Here is a 23,448-nt window from a genome sequence, read left to right on the forward strand (position 1 = left end):
GTGAATGTACCTTGATTTAAAGCGAAAAATCAGTTCTGTTTTGTGCGTTAACTTGTTCATTTTGTATATTGCAGGATTCAAATCAAACCTGGCATACAGATAATCCAGATTTTACAGACTGCTTCCAACAAACCATCTTAGTCTGGATTCCTTGTATCTACATCTGGTTTTGTTTTCCATTCTACTTTCTGTTTCTTCGTAGTCGTGACCGTGGTTATATCAGAATGTCGCTTCTCAATAAAGTAAAAACGGTAAGAGATACAGCTGTTTTGTTGTTTTTGCTCTGCGGTATAAATTTCCTCACACACAAATGTTTTCTTTTTTGGTTCATGGCCGTTGTGTATTGCTAGCAAGGCCAGGCTTTATTGACCATTCCTAATTGCCATCGGAGGGATGGTGGTGAGCTGCTTTTTTGAATAGAATTATAGGATCCCACAGTGCCATTGGGCCCATCAAATCTGCAGCAACCACAATCCCACCCAGGTCCTATTCCCATAACCCCATGCATTTATCCAAGCTAGTCTCCCTCTCACTCACTAAGGGGCAATTTAGCATGGCCAATCCTCCTAACCTGCACATCTTTGAACTGTGGAAGGCACCTGGAGGACACGCAGACATGGGGAGAATGTGCAAACTCCACACAGTGACCCAAGCTGGGAATCAAGCTCAGGTCCCTGGCGCTGTGAGGCAGTAATGCTAACTACTGTGCCACTGTGTTGCCCCATTATTGCAGTCTGTGTGGTGTGTGTGTGCACCCACGGTGCTGTTAGGTAGGGAGCTCCAGGATTTTGATCCAGCAATAGTGAAGGTGAGATGACATATCCTAAGTCAGGGTGGTGTGTAATTTTGGAGGTGGTATTATTTCCACGAGACTGCTGCCCTTGTTGTTAAGAGAAGTAGAAGAAGCTTTAGCGAGTTGCTACAGTGCATTGCATGCTATTGTCACATTGCTCTGATGCTGGTGGATAGGAAGTTAATAAAGCAGCTGCTTTGTCCTTGATAGTGTTGAGTGTTGGAGATGCATTGTCCAGGCAAATGGGAGTATTTAGTTGGTGGACAGCTTTCAGGGAGTCTGGAGGGGAATTACTTGCTACAGAATCTCCGACCTTTGACGTGCTCTGTATTTTTGCGGCTGATCCAGTTTAGTGTCAGTGTTAATCCCTTGGGTGTTGATGTTGGGGCTTTAGTAATGGTAATGTTGAATATCAGGTGAAACGGTTTGATTTCCTCTTGTTGGAGAAAGTTAGTACTTGGCATTTTTATGGCATTAATGTCACTGGCCACTTAATAGCCCAAGTTTGAATAATGTCTTGGTGGTATTGCATGCTGCGACAGATTGCTTTATCATTTGAGGAATTGTAAATGAAAATGAACATTTGTGCAGTCCTGATGGAGGGTAAGGCATTGACGGAGCGGCTGAAGATAGTTGGACCTAGAACCTGAGGTTGAAATGATTGGCCTCTGCCAACCACAACCAAATTCTTTTTTGTTTGATATGACTCCAGCAAGAGGTAGGAGAGCCTGCCCCGAATCCCACTGACTTCAGTTTTGCTGCAGCTCCTTGATGTTACACTTCGTTAAATTCTCTCTCGATGTCAAATGTGAACCTCATGAATTCGGCTCTTTTGTCCATGTCTGAACCAAATGCAATGAGGTCAAGAGACAGAACTCCAGACTGAGCATTGGTGAGTAGGTTGTCAGTGACGCCTTCTACCATCTCATTGATTTCCATCACTTTATTGACTCACCTGATGAAGGAGCAGTGCTCCGAAAGCTTGTGATTCCAAGTAAATCTGTTGGACTTTAACCTTGTATTGTGAGACTTTTTATTGATTAAGGGTAAACTAAATGGGCACTGCTCTGATTGGGATTTTTCCTTTTTTTTTGTAGACAGGACATAACTGGGCAACTTTCTACTTTGTCAGGTCGATGCTGGCTTTATTAGGGCGCAGCTGGTCTTGGATTACATGTCTTCAGCACTACTGCCAGGATGTTGTCAGGGCCCATAGTCTTTGCGGTATTCAGTGGTCTTACTCTGCGATAGCAAGAAACAGCTGAATTAAATTAGCAGAAGATTGGCATTTGTGATGCTCGGGCCCTTGAGATCCCATCCCATAGATTTTACCCAACTGGAGAAGGTTAAGTATAATAAAATAGAAACTGTCATTTGGATGGCACAGTCACTCAACTGCAGACAGTATTGGAACTGGTGGATGTGCAACTGTTAACTGATGTAATTTCGAAACCCAAGAGGTTTCACTCCACATTGAAGGGATGCGCATCAACAGTATCCAGAGGGGCACTTTCTTCACATAGAGGGTGGTGAGTGTTGTGAACAAGCTGCCAGAAGTAGTAATTGAGGCAGGTACAATTTTGTCTTTTAAAAAGCATTTAGATAGTTAAATGGGTAAGATGGGTATAGAGGGATATGGGCTAAATGTGGGCAATTGGGATTAGCTTTGGGTCTTAAAAGAAAAGGTGGCACGGACAAGTTGGGCCGAAGGGCCTGTTTTCACACTGTAAACCTCTATGACTCTATCTACGCTTTAGCCATGGAATATGAATTGTATTTTATTTTGATGTATTTTCTTCACAGAAAAGCCCATTTTGTGACTTGCCATGAATAGTGCCACAAGATGATATTTAATGAAAATTGTACACCGGGTGCAGATAGAGAATCCAGAGGCTTGTACTTTGTTGACCTGCTGCCTGAAGTCCATGATCAACAATTGAACAGTGGCCTGAATCTCCTTAATTTTACATTGACTTTGTGGCCTTAACCTTTTTAATGGAATAACACATTGTGTATTACAGGGTATACCCTTGTACTCTTTATAAAATAACTCATCATCTGGTTTACCATGTAACAACATGGAAGATCTGCTCATGACATAAATTTTTGTTATTTAGGTTATAATTTTAGGATTTTTCACATCTGAAAATTGATACAGTATTAAAAGAGTTATGTTTATTCCGATGGTCAAAAAGGATAGTAGGAGGAGAGGTAATAAGCCGTGGATAACGAAGGAGGTGAAGGAAAGTGTTAAACTAAAAGCGGAGGAATTTAGAGTAGCTAAGAATAGTGGGCGAGAAGAGGATTGGGAGAGGTTTAAATGTCAACAAAGATTGACAAAGAAGTTGATAAAGAAGGGTAGGAGAAACGATGAAGCTGGGCTAGCGCTTAATATAAAAAAGGATAGCAAGAGTTTTTATAAATATATAAAAAGGAAGAGGCTGGCTAGGGTGAACGTTGGTCCTTTAGAGGATGAGAAAGGGGACCTAGTGGTAGGGGATGGGGATATGGCTAAGGTATTGAATAACTTTTTTGTTTCAGTCTTCACGGAGGAGGACGTGAATAATTTGCCGGGTGTTAGCGATGGAAAGGTGGTAGGACTGGAGGGTCTTAATGACATTACTGTTACTAGAGAGGCGGTGCTCGACAGACTGGAGGGGCTGATTGTGGACAAGTCCCCAGGACCGGATGGAATGCATCCGAGGGTTCTGAAAGAAATGGCGGAGGCGATAGTGGATGCCTTGGTGGTTATTTTCCAGACGTCGCTGGATTCCGGGGAAGTGCCGGATGATTGGAAAGCGGCTAATGTTACGCCGTTGTTTAAGAAGGGTGCCAGGCAAAAGGCGGGGAATTATAGGCCGCTTAGTTTAACGTCTGTGGTAGGTAAAATGTTAGAATCCATCATTAAGGAGGAAATTGCGAGGCATCTTGAAGGGAATTGCTTGATAGAGCAGACGCAGCACAGTTTCATTAAAGGGAAGTCGTGTCTGACAAATTTACTGGAGTTCTATGAGGATGTGCCTAGGGCGGTGGATAGAGGAGAGCCGGTGGATGTGGTCTTTCTAGATTTTCAGAAGGCGTTTGACAAAGTACCTCACAGGTTATTGCAGAATGTCGAGGGACATGGAGTTGGGGGTAGGGTGTTAGCGTGGATAGAGGATTGGTTGTCAAATAGGAGGCAGAGTGGGGGTCAATGGGTGCTATTCGGATTGGCGGATGGTGACTAGTGGAGTGCCCCGGGGTCGGTGCTGGGGCCTCAGCTTTTTACCATTTATATAGATGATCTGGAAGAGGGAACCGAGTGTAGGGTGTCAATTTGCTGATGACACCAAGATTGGGGGAACGGCAAATTGTGCGGAGGGTGTGGAGAGTCTGCAGAAGGATCTAGATAGGCTGGGCGAATGGGCCAGGAAATGGCAAATGGAATTTAATGTTGGCAAGTGTGAGGTGGTCCACTTTGGTAGGAAGAATGGTAGGGAGGACTGTTACTTATGGGGCGAAAAACTGCAGCAGGCGACGGTGCAGAGGGACCTCGGGGTCCTTGTGCATGAGTTGCAAAAACCCAGCTTGCAGGTGCAGCAGGTGGTCAGGAAGGCGAATGGGATGCTGGCCTTCATAGCGAGGGGGATTGAATATAAAAGTAGGGAGGTCTTGCTGCGGCTGTTTAGGGCATTGGTGAGGCCGCAGCTGGAGTACTGTGTGCAGTTTTGGGCGCCGCACCTGCGCAAAGATATTTTGGCCTTGGAGGGAGTGCAGAGGAGGTTTACTAGGCTGATACTGGAGTTGAGGGGGTTGAACTATGAGGAGAGGCTGAATAAACTGGGCTTGTACTCGTTAGAGTTTAGAAGAATGAGGGGAGATCTCATTGAGACGTATAAGATGATGAATGGGATGGATAGGATAGAGGTGGAGAGGCTCTTCCCGCTCAAAAAAGACAGTAGGACTAGGGGGCACAGCCTCAAGATAAAAGGGGGGCGGTTTAGAACAGAGTTGAGGAGGAACTTCTTCACTCAAAGGGTGGTGAATCTCTGGAATTCTCTGCCCGTTGAAGTGGTGGAGGCTGCCTCGCTAAATATTTTCAAGAAGCGGGTTGATGGGTTTTTGATAAGAGAGGGGATTAAGGGTTATGGGGAGAGGGCGGGAAAGTGGAACTGAGCCACGACAGATCAGCCATGATCTTATTGAATGGCGGGGCAGGCTCGAAGGGCTAGATGGCCTACTCCTGCTCCTATTTCTTGTGTTCTTATGTTCTTATGTTCATTAATATCAGACAGAGAAAGCTCCAGTACCAGAATGTTTCTGGGAATGCAACCGAACAGTACATCTTTTGTATTCGTTGTCGTTTCTGTTTGGCCAGATCCACAACCTTTAATGCTGCTTCATCCCCTATTATGTTCACAGTGCCCTTAAAATTCTGCAATGTAACCAGACTTCCACGGGTGCAAAATGCATCTGAGTTTACACTGAATATGCAACTCTACTTGAAAATCTTGTCAGGGTAGATGGGATTAGGGCTGCACAGTGGTTAGCATTGCTGCCTCACGGCACCAGGGGCCAGGTTTGATTCCTGGCTTGGATCACTGTCAGTGGAACTTACACATTGTTTCCTCCAGGTGCTCTGGTTTCCTCCCACAGTCCAAAGATGTGCTGGTGAGGTGGATTGGCCATGCTAACTTGCCCCTTAGTGTCAGGGGGATTTGTAGGGTAAATGCATGGGGTCATAGGGATAGGGCCTGGATGGGACTCTGGTTGGTACAGACATGCTGGGCCGAATGGCTTCCTGCACTGTAAGGATTGTATGATTATTATCATTTCACTGCAGAACTTTCAGGGAAACATATTATGTATTGTGATTTTATTTTTAGATCTTATTTATTTGATTATAATTACAGATAAGGAAACCATTCAGACCATTTTAGTTAATCTATCCATAGAGATCTTGATGGCATCTCGTTGTACCGGTAATACAGTTTAACTTTTTGTACAATATTTATTACAGGTTTTGGGATTTATACTGTGGATAGTCTGCTGGTCAAATCTTTTCTATACTTTCTGGGAAAGAGGTTCAGGACTTGGACGAGCTCCTGTTTATATCGTGAGCCCTGCAATACTTGGGGTTACAATGGTAATTACATTGCTGTTTCTGATTTAAGTTGAGAAATTTTATCTCCAAAGCATTTTTAAAATTTTGGTGCAGGCATTATTTGGAAAGAGAAACTGTAGCTAAAAGATGTTTAAAAAATCAATTTGTAGCATACTACTACTCGTTTGAATATCTGCTGATTACAGGTAACACTTGGATGATATTGTCAAAACCTGAATTCAGTTCAATCTCAATATCCCCAGTCATCTGCTTTTTATGAAAATCCGGCTTGTACACAAAATTCTCTCTCACAATCATTGCTGAGTGCCAAACAAGAACGGAGCGGCACAGCACTTAGCACTGCTGTCTCACAGCGCCAGGGATGCTGGTTTGATTCCTGGCATGGATCATTGTCTGTGTGGAGGTTGCATGTTCCCCCTGTGTCTGTGTGGATTTCCTCTGGCTGTTCCGTTTTCCTCCCGCAGTCCGAAAGACTGGGCTGGTTAGGTGCATTGGCCGTGCTAAATTCTCCCTCAGTGTACCTGAACAGGTGCCTGTGTGTCTCTAGGGGATTTTTACAGTAACTCCATTGCAGTGTTGATGTAAGCCTACTTGTGACAATAAATAAACTTAAATTTAAACAAGAACAGCATTGCTGGAAAGCTTTATTTACTCGTACTGGCTTATTTTAACATAGGATGTAAATTTCAGATTTTCGAAGAAGTCTATTGCTGCTTTGAGTAGAATAACAGGAGCATTGTGAAAAATGTTCCCTTTTTTATCGTAAAATCTAAAAATTGACATGGCAATGATTTATTATAAATATGCAACTTATATTCTAAATGTTTCATAAGTGAATGTATTTAGTGTCAGAATTTTTTTCATTTTTGATTGGGATGATGTTTTTTCATTTTTGATTGGAATTTGCAAAGACCTGTGCAGATAGTAAATAAGCTTTAAAGTTTATTTATTCACATTGCAATGAAAATTCCCTGGTCGCTACACTTCTGCGTCTGCTCAGGTACACTGAGGGAGAATTTAGCACGGCCAGTGCACCTAAGCATGTGTTTCGGACCTGAAGAGGAAACTGGAGGAAACCCACGCAGATATGGAGAGAATGTGAAGACTCCAAGCGCACATGCACTCCTGGCACATTAAGCAGTAGTGCTAACCACTGTGCCATCACAGTGTCCCAAGCAGAACTGTCCTGGTGAAACATAATCCAAAACGCATTGTTACATGTTTACAGTCAATTAATGGGTCACTTTATAGGATGAAAACAACTGCGATATGCATTTTAAAACATCACAAATTACATCCTTGTTCTTGGATCACTCCATGTCCTCGCCCCTATCCTTCCATTCTTTGAACTCCAATTCTTGAGCATTTATGATTTTACTCAATTTAACATTGGCAGCCATGCTTTAACTGTTTAGCCCTGAAGCTCTGGAATTTTCAACCTAAATCTCTTTGCCTCTCTACTTCCCTCTCTCTCCATAAACTTGCCTTTTTGACTAAGCTTCAGGCCACCTATCCTCCTTTTGACTTTGTGTCAAGTTTTGACAACGCCCGTATAAAACTCTTTGGGGTATTTTCTTACAAATGTAAGTTAATGCTGATGTTGTCAGCTTCTGGGGGAGTCTTTCAGTTAAATTGTCCATTTAAAAAGTACTCTTGTGAACTGGTTTCTGTTAGAAATTCATCCTGTAATAAATTCTGCTGTTTATGCATGCTTCAGATAGCCCTTCTCCTTACAACAAAGGCAGAGGAAAACATTGAGGTAATTTGCTTACTTGCAATCATCGTAAATACAGGTTAAGAATTGTGCAATGCCAGTTGATCCACTTTTAAAAGCTCCCAAAATAGATCATCTTTGTTTTAAAACAATAAATGTGGACACTGAAGAACTTTTGAGGTGATGGGACAAGTGAGCACTGAGTCAACAGTTTATGCAAAATTTGGATGCAGAAAAAATGTTCTTTGGGGAGCATTGAATCAGTTTATGGTTTTCCTATTCTTCCACCAGAGTCTGATTATTGATATATATAAAGGTGTTACACTTTGAGAAACACAATGTAATTATTGCAGACCTAGAGAGTCAAAAACTCTACTTTTAAGGAACTTGCTTATCTCATCCGTTCCTTCAATATGAACTAATTTCCAGTTCACAGAATGTGTCACTTCTGGTCTTTGCCAAATCATGTTCTTGTTTACATCCTGTCATCACACGCGGTCTGTTAAGGAGCTCTCTCAGAATCCTTACAGTGTAGAAGGAGGTCACTTAGCCTATCAATTCTCACCAACTCTTCGAAAGAGCATCATACTTCGGCCTGCCCTATCCCCATAGCTCATTTACCATGGCAAACCTACCTAACCAACACACGTTTGGACTGTGGGAGAAAACCGGAAGAAGCTCATACAGACTCGGGGAGAACGTGCAAACTCCACACAGACAGTCACCCAAGGCTGGAATTGAGCTCTGGTCCCTGGCGCTGTGAGGCAGTAGTGCTAACCGCTGTGCAATATAGTTCCATAACTGCCAAAACTGAATTAATCCTAGAGAAATGAGATTAAATAGGAAGTTTTTTTCCACTATTTACTTTGTCACTGCAGTGTTTGTGCTTAGGTTAGAGCCCCTATGGAAATAGCACCTGTTTCTTTCTAAGCCTGGCTGAGAATGAGCCTGCAAAAATAACAGCTCTCCCTTTCTAACATCTGAAAAACATGACTTTTCAGTAGCATAAAATTAGACTAAAATATAAAAGTTTAAGATGTCTCTCAAACTGCATGCTTTTAAATTTGCCATGTATGACAAAAGAAAAGATAACTTCCTGGCTACGTGACCATATAGGTGTAAAGGTGAACCAAAGCCACTTTTCCTGTATTTTATACACTGAAGCAAATTAATTTTCTATGATTGAAGTGAGAAATCTTGTGGTATTATTAGTACTTGAATGTTGTTCAGTCTTTTCTGTGGATAAACAAAAAGAATTCCAAGGTTTTCTCTCTTGTTGTAGAATGCTTATCTGTGTCTTTGGCCTTCATTCTAGTTACTTGCCACTGATATCATCCTTTCCCCCTGACCACTCTGGATTGAAGTGGCCTACTTGAACCTATGATATTTTATCCAGCCCCAGGTCAAACTTCTGACCTCCTTTCTTTTATGATTACAAAGACTGCCTATTTCCACCTTTTGTAGATTCTACTGTTGCCTTTGCAGATTTGATAGTGAAATCTTCAGAATCCCTCCAGTGCAGAAGGAGGCCATTCAGCCCATCAAGTCTGCACCAACTCTCCGAAAGAGCATCTTAACCAGGCCCACCTCCTGTCCTCTCCCCATAACCCCGCACATTTACCCTGGACTGTGGGAGGGAACCAGAGCACCTGGAGGAAACTCATGCAAACACAGGGAGAACGTATGTGTGGAATTTGCACAGTCCTCCAAGGCTGGGATCGAACCCAGGGCCCTGACGCTATGAGGCAACAGCGATAACTACAAGCCACCGTGTCACCCTCTGTCACTACTGTGGCTATTCCAATGCTCTCTTGTCTGCTCGTCTTCCATCCTGTACTCCAATTTAAACTTCTAATTCTTGTGTACGGACCTGTGCTTTGCCTTCTCCCCTCCCTGTTTCTGTGACCTCCTCTGGTAATTTTGCTTTCCTCAATCTCTAGCCTCCAGCATACCCTCACTTAAGTTAGCTCAGTGTTGATCCTCAGGGCATCAATTAGCACAGTCCTGAATTCCGGAAACCTCTCTGTAAACCGCCCTTCCTCTCTCCTCTTAAAACGTACGTTTTTGATTACGATTGTAGTTGTTCCTCCATATCTCCTTATCTAACTTGATATCAATTTTTTTTGGCTAATGCAGTGTTGGAGGTATTTCTATGTTAAAGGTGCTGTGTAAAATGCAGGTGGTTGTTGTTTTTCCAAAGGCTAACACACAAAGTTTAACTTGTATGCGTGAGATTTGTGATAAACAATCAACTCAAATCGGCCACATTGAGGTTAGACTGTAACAATGCTAAGTAACTGTGTAATAAACAAAAGTTTAATCCTGTTATCAGTTGGTTGCCGTTTTCCTCATCCAGTATGAGAGGCTGAAGGGTGTCCAATCATCTGCTATTCTTTTGATCTTTTGGCTGCTTGCGTTGCTGTGTGCCATTCCACCACTGAGGTCCAAAATAGTGCGTACTATTAACCAGGTAAGAACAATTAAAACACTTTATTTTGATGTGTTGAGGTATTCTTAATTGTACACCTACTTATTTTTTATATCTAAAGTTTAATTTTAGAGTAGTCTTGTCCGTGTTTCCTATCCCTCGAACCCTCCCTTTCAGGAAAGTTAACGTTGTTGCCGGTATAGTTTCATGGATTCTGCTCGCTGTCTACCTCGTGCCTTGTGTGTGAACTCCAGCAGAGGGTGCTGACAGATTATCTGATAATGTGGTGGCTATAGTGGTCAAGCACAGTCAACGTTTTAAACTTGCTGTGCTTTTCTGATGAGTTTATTGAGATTACCGAATTGGCTAACCTGGTTCTAGCCCAGGGACTAAACCTGCTTACCTGTTAAGAACAAAGAAAATTACAGCACAGGAACAGGCCTTTTGGCCCTCCAAGCCTGCATCAACCATGCTGCCTGACTGAACTAAAACCCCTTACCCTCCTGGGGACCAAATCCTTGTATTTCCATCCTATTCATGTATTTGTCCAGACGCCCCTTAAAAGTCACGAAGGGTTAAGTTTTGAACCACCTTAACCCATTAAAGTCATTGCAGCAGCTTCTGTGCTGATGCTTGAGTATTGTTTATTTTGACAAGTTTGGCTGGCAACATACCTCCTACGAGAGCAAAGCAATGTGAGTGTACAAAACATTGTCATGTTAACATGTGTTTTGTTATCAAAATGCAATCCTTCCAATTAATTATTTTCAAAAATCTAACAGCTGCTGATTGTATTTCATTCTTAAACTTCTTGTCCGCACTTGAGCAAGTTTACAAACTTGGTCAGTTTATGAGCTTTAGTTCTCAATGTTACATCAAGCACTAGGAAGGAACCAGCTGCAAGGAACTATGTGGCTTTTGTACTCTGCTTCTGTTTGTAAAGATTAAGTCACACGGGGATCCATTTTCTTTCTCGCTGCCAACATTTTGAATCACCCAGTAACCACAAGATTAAAGACAAAGTGTTTGACATTCATGCTGAAGATGCTGGTTACATTTACCTTTCTTACATTCTCCACTGAATATATTTGTGCTGTTGTGGGAGGAGCAGCTTCCTGTTGTCTTGTCCAGTTGGTCATCATTCACCTGTTGAACAGAGTATTCACAGACAATTTGACCTTGGGTGGAAGAGGGTCAATTAGCACCAGGCCTATTCATGTTCACACAATGCACTTTACACCAGGTGCAGTTTCATATTAAATAGGAGCAGGAAAGCCTGATCAGTTTCTTTTTTATGTTGATCTCCTGTCTCTCAAAGCATTCCAGTTTAAATCCTTGATTCTTGTCTTCAAATCCTTACGTGGCTTCCGCCTTTACATGCAAACCCAGACCTCTTGATCTGATGTTTTGCATTTGTTGCTGTTCTTTTTTCCTACATTGGTGTTTCTGTCGGAGCCTTCCAGCAGTTCAGCCCCACTTTCGGAAGTTTCTTCCCTTAACACTTGCTCCTTTCCATCCTTAGATGATGCGCAGGTTAGGTTGATTGGCCATGCTAAATTGACCCTAGTTTCGGAGGAGGGGTGGGGGGTGGATAGAATTAGCAGAGTAAATATTTGGGAATACGGGGATAGGGTGTGATTGTTGTTGGTGTAGGCTCGATGGGCCGAATAGCAGCCTCTTATACTGTAGGGTTTCTATGATTAAATCCATAAAAAGATGTGAAGAGAATGGTGGAGGATTGAAAAATGTTACGTAGGAAGTTTGCAGAAGTTGGGTCTGTTTTATTTGGAGTAGAGTTGATAAAGACACTCAACTGGGTCCAGGTGAAGCAGATAAGGGAAAAAAAAAGCTTCTCATTGGTTGAAGAATCGAGAGCAGTGGCGTGCAACTTGTGTCCCGGGAGTTACATGTGGCCCGTTAGGGTTCTGAGTGCGGCTCACGAGACAATTTGTTCACAGTTACTCATGCACAGTTGCCACGCTCCATTGGTTCCTTACCGCATAGTCCTTTTCCCACTGGTATGACTGAAGTGAAACACACACAAAGCAAGGACGTGTGAAGAGATTGCTCACAACTGAGAGAACTGTGCACATAATCAAAGTGTAAATGTTTATTTTGTTTTTACCACTTAAATTTGATAGTTATATTAATATATGAATGACTTAGCATTTTCTCATTATGAAATATTTGGCGTGTATTAAATGTATTCAATCTTATTCAAGGGTCATAGTTAGTGAACGAGCCCAATTTCAATCTTGCAGCCCTCTGAGATGAAGGAAGGCGACTCATGTAGCCCACTCACCAGCCCATCACTGATCAATTGGGGGCAGGTTGATACTGTCAGGAAAAAGCAATGAAAATATGAGGAGAAATGTCTTCATACCGCGGCTGGCCAGGACCTGGAATACACAGTCCGGGGGGTGTGGTGGAGACAGTGTCAGTTGATACTTTGAAAAGGGGAATAGATTATTTTACGTGAAAAGGAAAACAAAGCACAGAGCTATGGAGATAAAGCAGGGGAAATGGCAGTACGAGAGTTGATCCTTCAGAGGGCCAGCACATAAATGAGGGACTGAATGTTGTAACAATTCTGTGATTCTGTTCTGTAAATTTTCCCCCAGAGATGTGATCCACTTGACTCACTTCACCCAGATCCAGCAATACTTCCGTCCCCATTGGGCTGGCAACAGATTCATCAGCAACGTTCTCTGGAATACGCGTCAAACTCTTCCCCCTCCTTGTCCTTTACACTGTTACTATTCCAGTCTGTATTGGGATAATTGTAGTTCTCCATTATCAGTACTCTATAATTTCTACACCTCTGAAATTTCACTACAGATTCGTTGCTTTGGATCTTTCCAACTAAGTGATGGCCTACAGAATACATACAGCAGTGTAACAGCAACTCTCTGCTTTATTAACACTTAAAAAATGGACTCTGTTCCTGACCATCCCTCCTACACCCAGGACATCTTTGCTCTCCAGAACTGTATTATTTTCCAGAATCAACACTGTCACCCTCCTCCTTTCTTTCCTTCCCTGTTTATCTTGCTGGTGGCTTGATTGTTTGGGGTGCAGATCTGTGGGGGGTGTTTTGCCCAACAGTGATGGGGTGAGAGAAGATCCTTAATTGGTCATTAATTGTAGTCTTCATCCTGACCCCCTATAAATTTTCAGACAGTTCAGGAGCAAGTGGAAGACTGTAAAATCCAGCACTTTGTATTCAGGAATATTAGTATCCCTCTAACTGGTTTGCTGTGCATGGCTAACTTGTTGCATTGCGCAGTCAGTTTTAACACTGAAATGTGGCTGTGTTTGCACGTCCAGCCCTTGTTCTTTTTTTTCAGCCTAGCCTCCTTGTCACAATGCCATATTCCTTTGTGGTTGTTTCACTTGCAGCTCCACGGCCTTATTCATCATGAACAAGGAAAATTACAGCACAGGAACAGGCCCTTTGGCCCTCCAAGCCTGCACCGACCATGCTGCCTAACTTAACTAATATCCCCTACCCTTCCAGGGGCCATATCCTTCTATTCCCATCTCATTCCTGTACTTGTCAAGACACCCCTTATAAGTTACTACCGTATCCGCTTCCACTACCTCTCCCGGCAATGAGTTCCAGGTACCCAGTACACTCTAAGTAAAACATCTGCCTCCTACATCTCCTTTAAATCTTGTCCCTTGAACCTTAAACCTGTCCCCTAGTAATTGACTCTTCCACCCTGGGAAAAAGCTTCTGACTATCCACTCTGCCTATGTCCCTCATAATCTTGTAGACTTCTATCAGGTCTCCTGTCAACCTCCGTCGTTCCAGTGAGAACAAACCCAAGTTTCTCCAACCTCTCCTCATAGCTAATGCCCTTCATATCAGGCAACATCCTGGTAAATCTTTTCTGTACCCTCTCCAAAGCCTCCACATGCTTCTGGTAGTGTGGCATCCAGAATTGAACACTATATTCCAAATGCGGCCTAACTAAGGCTCTATAAAGCTGCAACATGACATGCCAGTTTTTAAATTCATTACCTCGGCCGATGAAGGCAAGCATGCCGTATGCCTTCTTGAATACCTTCTCCATCTGTGTTGCTACTTTCAGTGACCTGTGTACCTGTACACCCAGATCCCTCTGTCTATCAATACTCTTAAGGGTTCTGCCATTTACTATATATTTCCTATCTGTATTAGACCTTCCAAAATGCATTATCTCATATGCTTTGTTAGTTTATTAATTTATTAGTGTCACATAGGCTGACATTGACTGCATTGCATTGTTATTGTGAAAATCCCCTAGTTGCTACACTCTGGTACCTGTTTGGCCACACTAAAAGAGTACTTAGCATGGTCAATGCACCTAACCAGCACATCTTTTGGAGTATGGGAGGAAACCAGACTACCTGGAGGAAACCCACGCAGACACGGGGGAACGTGCAGATTTCACACAGACAGTGACCCAAGCCGGAAATCAAACCTAGGTCCCTGGCGCTGTGAGACAGCAGTGCTGCCACCGCGCCACCCTGCACTGTGTTAACTCATGTGCTTTTCTCTTCAACTTTCCTGTTAATTTCATTACTGTAACCTTGGTTAATGCAAATCGCTCGGGGATAAATCTTCCCTTTTCAGAAAAGTCTTTGCACCTGATGGGGCCTCCTGCAGTTTACATCATACAGTAAAGTTCACTGAGATCGTGTTAGCCTAAACCTTGGCCAAAATCCTAACCACCTGTCACAATCTGTGAATTTCTGATCTTGTTTGAACCCCCAATTATTTTGAACTTGGTGGAGACTAACGATGATTATTTAGAATTCACAAACCTAGGTATTTACTAAAAGGAAGAAGTCACAGTTTAAATCAAAATAATTTTACTGAACAAAAATCAAAGAACATGGATATTACTAAATATGCATTTTCATAAATAGTTACGTCAAGATAATAAAACTACTTAGTGACTTATTTACCGGTATTTGGAACTGAGAGCCAGCTGGAGAGAGAGAGACGCGCTCCTGAGCGATCTGCCTGGTCATCCCTGACTGGCAGTCACCATATTCCCTCTTTGTCTGTACACCACCTCCAGGAGCACGCCGTCCATGTTAGTATGGTTCATCTGTGAAGCAGCTAGATGTGTCCCAGATCTAAAACCCAGAGCTCGAGCTGCTCACCTGATGACACTTCCGGCACATGTGATTGGTAGGATGTGGAAAATGTCTGGAATTTCCACATGGCACAGTGGGTGAGATTGAGGTGTCCTGCCATCTTTCTATTCACTCGCCAATCAGTTGTTTCCCTTGAGCTGACACCATTTAGGGTGTTTCTGTTTCAACGGCTCTCCCTGACCTTAGTTGCTTTCCCTAGGCTTTCCTATTCAACTTTGCTTATTTTATTTAGTTTTAGTTGATTTTTTTGATCCCGATTTAAACGCAGGATAGGTTAATTCAGTTGTCTTGTCCGATTACCCTCTCGGAGCTTCCTTGTGCTGTGGCATCTTTTTCTGTTGTGCTGTTATTTAAATCCTTAGAACTGTGATTCTCCTCACTTTCTGGACAAGATGAGAGGTCACATGATACCAGGTTGTAGTCCAACAGGTTGATGTGAAAAAACAAGCTTTCGGAGCGCTGCTCCTTTGTCAGGTGAAGTAACCAACACCGGGAGCTCCACACCCAGGTCACTTTCTGGATTCGCTTACTGCTCAAGCTATCACTTTTCAGCAGCAAGAAGCTCACTACTAATAAAATAACTGCTATTCAGTAATTTGTTGTCTTTATCTTTTTTTAGGTGTCTTTCGTTGATTTTTTTCGGGATACGGCCTTTTACCTGTATTTTGTTCTAATACTGATAGAACTTATACTTTCCTGCTTAACAGACCAGCCTCCCCTCTTCTCTGAATCTGTTAAGGATTCTGTGAGTATTGATCTTTTCTAAATGAAGTTTGTGGGTCTTAATGTTGTGCAATTAAATGCAATAAATACTTGTGATATGAAAACGTGACAAATATTCTCTGGAAACTAGAGAATATTAGTTCAGCTTCAAAATTAGTGAGGGAAAACGGCAAGTGTGAATTCACAATTTCATGATGTGCGCTGCTGGCTGTTTAGCTGATTTTCTTACTTACTAAATGCGGAGAAGTGTTGTATGAATCACTTCGGTAGGAAGGATGTGGTGAGATTATTTAAAGTAAAAGGTGCAATTCTAAAGGTAAACAGGAACAGAAGGACCTGTGTATGAACCATTGAAGGTGGCAGGACAGGTTGAGACAGTGTATCGCAAAGCATGCAGCATTCTGGCTGTTAGTTTTTTTTTAAATATATTTTTTCATGCGGTTTGGGTGTCACTGGCTGGGCTAGCACTTATTGCCCATCCCTGAGGACATGTAAGAGACAACCATATTGCTGTGGCTCTGGGATCACATGTAGGCCAGACCAGGTGAGGACAGCAGATTTCCTTCGCTGAAGGACATTAGTGAACCAGAAAGGTTTTTACAATAATAAACAGTGGTTTCACAATCAACATTAAATTTTTAGTTCCAGACTTTTATTGAATTCAAGTTTCAGCACCTGCTGTGGTGGAATTTGAATCAGGTCCTCAGAACCTTGGTCTCTGGATTATTAGTTCAATGACAAAACGACTATACCACTGCTTATTAATAGCATACAAAAACAAGGAAGTCATGTTAAACTTGTATAAAACACTGATTCAGCCTCAACTGGTTTATTGTGTCCAGTTCTGGGCAATGCACCTTGGGAAGGTTGTGAATGCATTTGAGAAGCTGCAGAAAACGTTCATAAGCACTGACCCTGGCATGGGGAACTTCAGGTTTATAGATTGCTGAATTTGGAACTGTATTTGCTTGGAGAAGGGATAGTTGAGAGGAGATTTTATGGGCTTTTCAAAACCATGAGGAATTGAACAGAGTAGATAATCTATTCCCATTGGTGAAAGGATCAAGAAAAAGGGCACAGATTTAAGGTAAATTGCAAAAGATGCAGTGGTGACATTGGAGAACCTTAATGCAGCAAGTGGTTAGTTTCAGGAATGTGCTGCTTGATGTGATGGAGTCAGGAGGCAGGTTCAACTGAGGCTTTCAAGAGGGAGCTGGATTATTATTTGCAAAGGAAGAATGTGCAGGGTTACAGCGTGAAGACGGGAGTGGCACTAGGTCAATTACTGCTTTGGATAGCCAACTGTGAGTGGCCTCCTCCTGCACTGTAATTCTGTGAAAGGAGATGATGATGGGTTTATGAGTGGAAATAGTTACATGGAGCTGAAAATTTAATCAGCACGGATAATTGTAGCAAAATTTTGTTTTCCAGTTCAGATTACTGTTTTTTTTTTCCCTGCTATATCCTGATCCCACTTACAAATTAATTTACAACCACAGTGCCTGGAAGGGACTTAGAAGACCTATTAAATGGGGGTGATTTTCCCAACTGATTGGCAACAGGACTTTGGCAAGAGTGGGAATTGGGTGAAGGGGCAGAAGAGAAGGAGGTGTCACAAAACAATGAAAGCATGAGTAAATATGTAAATATTCAGTAATTAATTGGATCTGAAGGAATTTTGTTTAACAGAATGATGAGACAGCGTGACCTGTTGCCTGTAATTATGTGCCACGCGGGGAGTTATCAGGATATTCGGGGCAACTGGTAATGTAGATGGAGAGAAATTATTTTTATTTGTTAGGGTATGTAGGTCTATGGGGGTGATCACAGAATCCTACAGAGCAGAAGGAGACCATTTGGTCCATTGAGTTTGCACCAACCACAATCCCACCCAGACCCTATCCCAATTACCCTATGCATTACCCTAGCTAGTCCCCGATGCCAAGGGGCAATTTAGCCTGGCCAATCCATTTAACCCGCACATCTTTAGAATGTGGGAGGAAACTGGAGGAAACCCGTGCAGACATGGGGAGAATTTGCAAACTCCACACAAACAGGGACCCGTGGCCGGAATGGAACCCTGGTCCCTGATGCTGTGAGAAGCAGTGCTAATCACTGTGCTGCCTGATACCAGAGGAACATAGGAACCAGACATAGAAGGACGTCAGGGTTTCTGTGAAAGACTTGAATGGTACCATGGAAGTGAACTTAAGTTGAGAGACTATTGATGTCTCCTTAGAACATAGCAGGTTAAAAGGAGATTTAATCTGTATTCAAAATCCGGAACACTTTTAGTAGAGTAAATTAAGGAAAGCTATTTCTAGTGGTATGAATGGTAATGGGCTGGGGGAGGGGGGTGGGGGGTGGAGGGAGCTGAGTGTTAAGGTGATTGACAAAGAACCAGGGCAACAAGGGGAAACTACTTTTTACAGTGGGTTATTGTGATGCGGATTGCACCATACAATAATATGATGGAGACAGATTCAGTAGGACTGTTTAAAAGTTTATTATATTAAATACTTGAAGTGCTATGGGGAAAGAGAAGGGGACTGATAGTTACATAAGAACATAAGAAATAGGAGCAGGAGTAGGCCATCTAGCCCTTTGAGCCTGCCTCGCCATTCAATAAGATCATGGCTGATCTGTCGCTGCTCAGTTCCACTTTCCCGCCCTCTCCCCATAACCCTTAATCCCCTCTCTTATCAAAAACCCATCAACCCGCGTCTTGAAAATATTTAGCGAGGCAGCCTCCACCACTTCAACGGGCAGAGAATTCCAGAGATTCACCACCCTTTGAGTGAAGAAGTTCCTCCTCAACTCCGTTCTAAACCGCCCCCCTTTTATCTTGAGGCTGTGCCCCCTAGTCCTACTGTCTTTTTTGAGCGGGAAGAGTCTCTCCACCTCTATCCTATCCATCCCATTCATCATCATATACGTCTCAATGAGATCTCCCCTCATTCTTCTAAACTCTAACGAGTACAAGCCCAGTTTATTCAGCCTCTCCTCATAGCTCAACCCCCTCAACTCTGGTATCAGCCTAGTAAACCTCCTCTGCACTCCCTCCAAGGCCAAAATATCTTTGCGCAGGTGCGGCGCCCAAAACTGCACACAGTACTCCAATTAATCTGTCAAAAAGCCAGCACAGACACCATAGGCAGAATGACTCCCTCGGCTATATCATTCTGTGAATCAATATTATCGATTTACTGCCTATAGTGGAAAACTAAGAAGGTTCTGGGAGACTTAGTTGAAATTTTCTCATACTACAGTTTTGTACTTAGTCATAGAGGTTTACAACATGGATACAGGCCCTTTAGCCCAGCTTCTCCATGCTGTCCTTTTTTTTTAAACCCCTAAGTCCCAATTGCCCGCATTTAGGCCATATCCCTCAATACTCATCTTACCCATTTAACTGTCTAAATGCTTTTTAAAGGACGAATCGTACCCGTCTCATCTAGTACCTTTGGCAGCTTCCAGACACTCACCACCCTCTATGTGGAAAAAGTTGCCTCTCTGGGCTCTTTTTGTATCCCCTTAAATCTATGCCCTCCAGTATTCAGCCTTCTGACCAATGAAACCAAGCATGCTGAATGCCTTCTTCACCACTCTGTCCATCTGTGACTCCACTTTCAAGGAGCTATGAACCTATACCCCTGGATCTCTTTGTTCTGTAACTCTCCCCGATGCTCTATCGTTAAGTAAGTCCTGCCCTGATTCCAAAATGCAACACGTTGCAATTATCTATCAAAATTTCCTTTATTCTTTAAGTATTCTATACAAATACAGTACAGATAGCACAGTAAATCACTATAAGCTGTTATAAAGTGTTTTACACTTCAATGTACAATGATGTAACTTTTCCTGACCTTTAATGACAGATGCAGTATGAATGATAAACAATAGGGCGTAACTGGCTTCCCTTGTGTTGTACATCTACAGATATTTTTGGACTCAACTCACTTGTTTTATCTTGTTATTTTCAACCCCACACTGAAGAAAGCTTTTATTTTAAAAACATATTTCAAAATGCTTTCTCTGTCTAAAATTCTGCCAATTATTTAATGCTATTTGGATTTATTTTGCATTCATACAATAATTTGGCAACGGTTGAGGCATGCCCCAACACTTCTGAATTTTAAGAAGCCATTTTATGTCTTTTGCTTTCCCATAAAATTGTCTTTTAATTTGGAAATCCTTCCAAATGGTTTGTTTGATTGCAGAAAAATAGGAAACGGAGGGGATTCTGCAGACTGTTTCTGATGAATAGCAATCCACCTGTTTCCTTGTACAACTCATTTTATCCCATTATTTTGCTGCAGCTGCTTTATATTGTAAATCCACAACTATTTCAGGGACTTTATCAAACCCTTTTGAATTTAACTAAACATTTGGATGTATAGATTGGATTTTATTTTTGTTCGTAAATTCATAAGATATAGGAGCAGACTTAGGCCATTGGGTCCATTGAATCCATTCTGCCATTCAATCAATGCTAATATGCTCCTCATGCCCATTTTCCTTCCTTCTCCCCATAACCCTTCAACCCATTACCAATTAAAAATCTGTCTAACTCCTCCTCCTTAAATTTGCTCACTGTCCCAGCATCCATTCCTCTTTGGAAAAGCAAATTCCACAGATTTACAACCCTTTGGGAGAAGTAGTTTTACCTCAACTCTGTTTTAAGTTTGCTACCCCTTATTCTTAGACTATGACCTCTTGTTCTAGAACGCCCCACAAGAGGAAGCATCCACTCCTCATCCACTTTACATACCTTTTAACATCTTGTATACTTCAATTTGACCTCTCCTCATTCTTCTCAATTCTGGAGAGTGTAGGCCTAAATTGTTCAATCTCTCTTCATACGTATTGTTGAGAAATTAATCTATTTCTTTTCTTTATCTAGAATATTTGCCCTGAGCTAAGTGCTTCCTTCCTGTCCAGGATAACGTTCTGGTGGTTTACAGGGTATGTGTAAAAGAAAAACATTTAGCTTTGTTTTATTTTCGTTATACTGGGTACTTTCCTGAAATCGTCCCACAGGAAAATACAATAGAATTTTACTTTGTAACATCACTCATTTCCAATGTGTAGAAATTTTCTGTCATATGAGTTTGATTTTCTGACAGATGAATTTAAAATGTTTTGGATGGATATGGATATTTTTAGTGAACAAAAATAAGAGGTTATGACTTTAAAATCACAATGTTTTACTTTAAAAGTAGAACAACACATTACCTAGTCTATATATGTTCTTAAAACCATGCTTCATTCAGGAAGTAATGTTATGGGAAGTCAGCTATTAGATAAAACCAGCTTTTCTATTCATTTTGTCCTTCAGAAATTATAGTTTTTCTCTAGGTATAAAACAAACCTTAAGGAGATAGAAAGCCTGTTGCTTAATAAAATGCCCAAAATGTTGTAACCTCCATAGACAACTCCTCAGGGAACAGTTAAGCTTGGAACCAGTTTTTCCACTGAGCTGCATGTAGGTGCAGCCACACAGCTGCGTGGCGTGTACCACACAGTCCTTTTACTGTCCGCACAAAATAATCCTTTAAAAATGTTAAAACTGGCTCTTCAAAAAGAGGGAATCTAACACATCTCTTCATGCTTAATGGCATCGCCATTTGTTAAATCTCCCACGGTCAACGTTCTATGGTTACCATTGACCGGAAACTGAATTAGACTAGTCATATAAATACCATGGTTAAAAGAGCAGGTCAAAGGCTCGGAATCCTGTGACAAGTAACTCGCCTCCTGACTCCCCAAAGCCTGTCCACCCTCTACAAGGTGTGTTGTGGGATGACTTTGATGTTTTGCTTGTTAGGTAGTTACAACTATTGTTCCACTGAAGTAGCCAGACAAAGTCACAGTGTGGTTCAAAATGACTTATTTGAACTATTATAGTTATAGGACTCTGAATCAGGTCATTACAGCCAGACTGAGTACATAATTCAGAATTACACTAGCAGTTATAGTTTTGATTACAAGTAATTAGCATATACCAATCAAAGTGTAGGAATTATCTCTATCCACTTCCAGTTACTGATTAAGGTGACATTATTCATGACATACAGATATTGAAACCAGTCACCTCAAACTTGCTTAATTATGATATCCAATCAGCATGAGATTTAATTACACCAATAGGGTTATTGTTCAAACTATCTTTGACACCCTAGCTGTCTGAATTTTAGATCATAAATCAAAGTCCCATTTCCAAATGTGTGGTTTAATAGCCTCACTCAGCCTGAGACATAAGCAATCCCACATTGTAGTATCTTCTTAAAGATCAGCTTGTAGAATCATAGAAACCCTACAGTACAGAAAGAGGCCATTTGGCCATCAAGTCTGCACTGACCACAATCCCACCTAGGTTCTACCTCCAAATTCCTACATATTTTATCCACTAATCCTTCTAACCTACGCATCTCAGGACACTTAGGGCAATTTTTAGTATGGCCAATCAACCTAACTCCCACATCTTTGGACTGTGGGAGGAAACCGGGGCACCCAGAGTAAAACCATGCAGACATGAGAGTGTGCAAATTGCACACAGACAGTGACCCAAGCCGGGAATCGAACCCAGGTCCCTGGAGCTGTGAAGCAGCAGTGCTGACCACTGTGCTACTGTGCCGCTGTCTAGCAGCTTACGGTCCCTGAAATGTATGCCTCCGCAGTTAAACCGTGTGCAGGTTTTTTGTGTTTTGCCTCTTTTAACCCTTTCATTGGACACAGTTATTAATATGGACACTTCTCCTCCATAATTATTAGTATGGATATTATTCCCCCTCAAGGCACAAGTCAGAAGTGTGATGGAATACTGTCCACTCGCTGGATGAGTGCAGCTCCAACATCACTCAAGAAGCTTGACACCATTCAGGACAAAGCAGCCTGCTTGATTGGCATCCCACCTTAATTCAATCCCATTCAATCCCTCCACCACCAATACACAGTGGCAGCAGTGTGCACCATCTACAAAATGCACTGCAAGAACTCACCATGGTATTATAGGCAGCACCTTCCAAACCCACAACCATCACCATCTAGAAGGACAAGGGTAGCAGAGACACGGGAACACCATCTCCTGGACGTTCCCCTCCAAACTACTCACCCTCGTGACTGGGAAATATATTGTTGTTCCTTAACTTTTGCTGGGTCAAAATCTTGGAGCTGCCTCCCTAACAGCACTGTGGGAGTACCTATACAGTAAGAAGTCTCACAACACCACATTAAAGTCCAACAGGTTTATTTGTAGCAAATGCCGCTAGCTTTGGAGCTGGCTTTGTTCCTTTGTCAGGTGGGTGGGAGTTCTGACGAAGGAACAGCCTGTTCCAAAAGCTAGTGACGTTTACTACAAATGAAGCTATTGGACTTTAACCTGGTGTTGTGAGACTTCTTGCTGTATTTACCCCAGTCCAACATCAGCATCTCCACACCATGGTGTAACCACACTGCTTGGTCTGCAGTGGTTCAAGAAGGCAGCTCATCATCACTACCTAGAGGGCAATTAGGAATGGGCTGTAAATTCTGACCTA

At 42.2% G+C, this 23,448-nt stretch overlaps 1 protein-coding gene across 2 annotated transcripts in view; it reads left to right on the top strand.

Annotated features, from left to right (window-relative positions):
* The window catches only part of abcc1 (ATP binding cassette subfamily C member 1 (ABCC1 blood group)), a 108,877-nt gene that overhangs the window by 13,991 nt on the left and 71,438 nt on the right, over positions 1 to 23,448 (top strand). For both annotated transcript variants that reach the window (XM_080207035.1, XM_080207036.1), the window contains exons 2-6: positions 75 to 251; positions 5,793 to 5,918; positions 9,944 to 10,081; positions 15,807 to 15,932; positions 20,814 to 20,875. In XM_080207035.1, the coding sequence (XP_080063161.1) occupies positions 75 to 251; positions 5,793 to 5,918; positions 9,944 to 10,081; positions 15,807 to 15,932; positions 20,814 to 20,875 (629 nt within the window). The remainder of the gene's footprint in view (positions 1 to 74; positions 252 to 5,792; positions 5,919 to 9,943; positions 10,082 to 15,806; positions 15,933 to 20,813; positions 20,876 to 23,448) is intronic.

This window comes from Carcharhinus amblyrhynchos, chromosome 18 (assembly GCF_965287045.1).
Source record: "Carcharhinus amblyrhynchos chromosome 18, sCarAmb.v2.hapA, whole genome shotgun sequence".
In the NCBI taxonomy this organism is placed as follows: domain Eukaryota; kingdom Metazoa; phylum Chordata; class Chondrichthyes; order Carcharhiniformes; family Carcharhinidae; genus Carcharhinus; species Carcharhinus amblyrhynchos.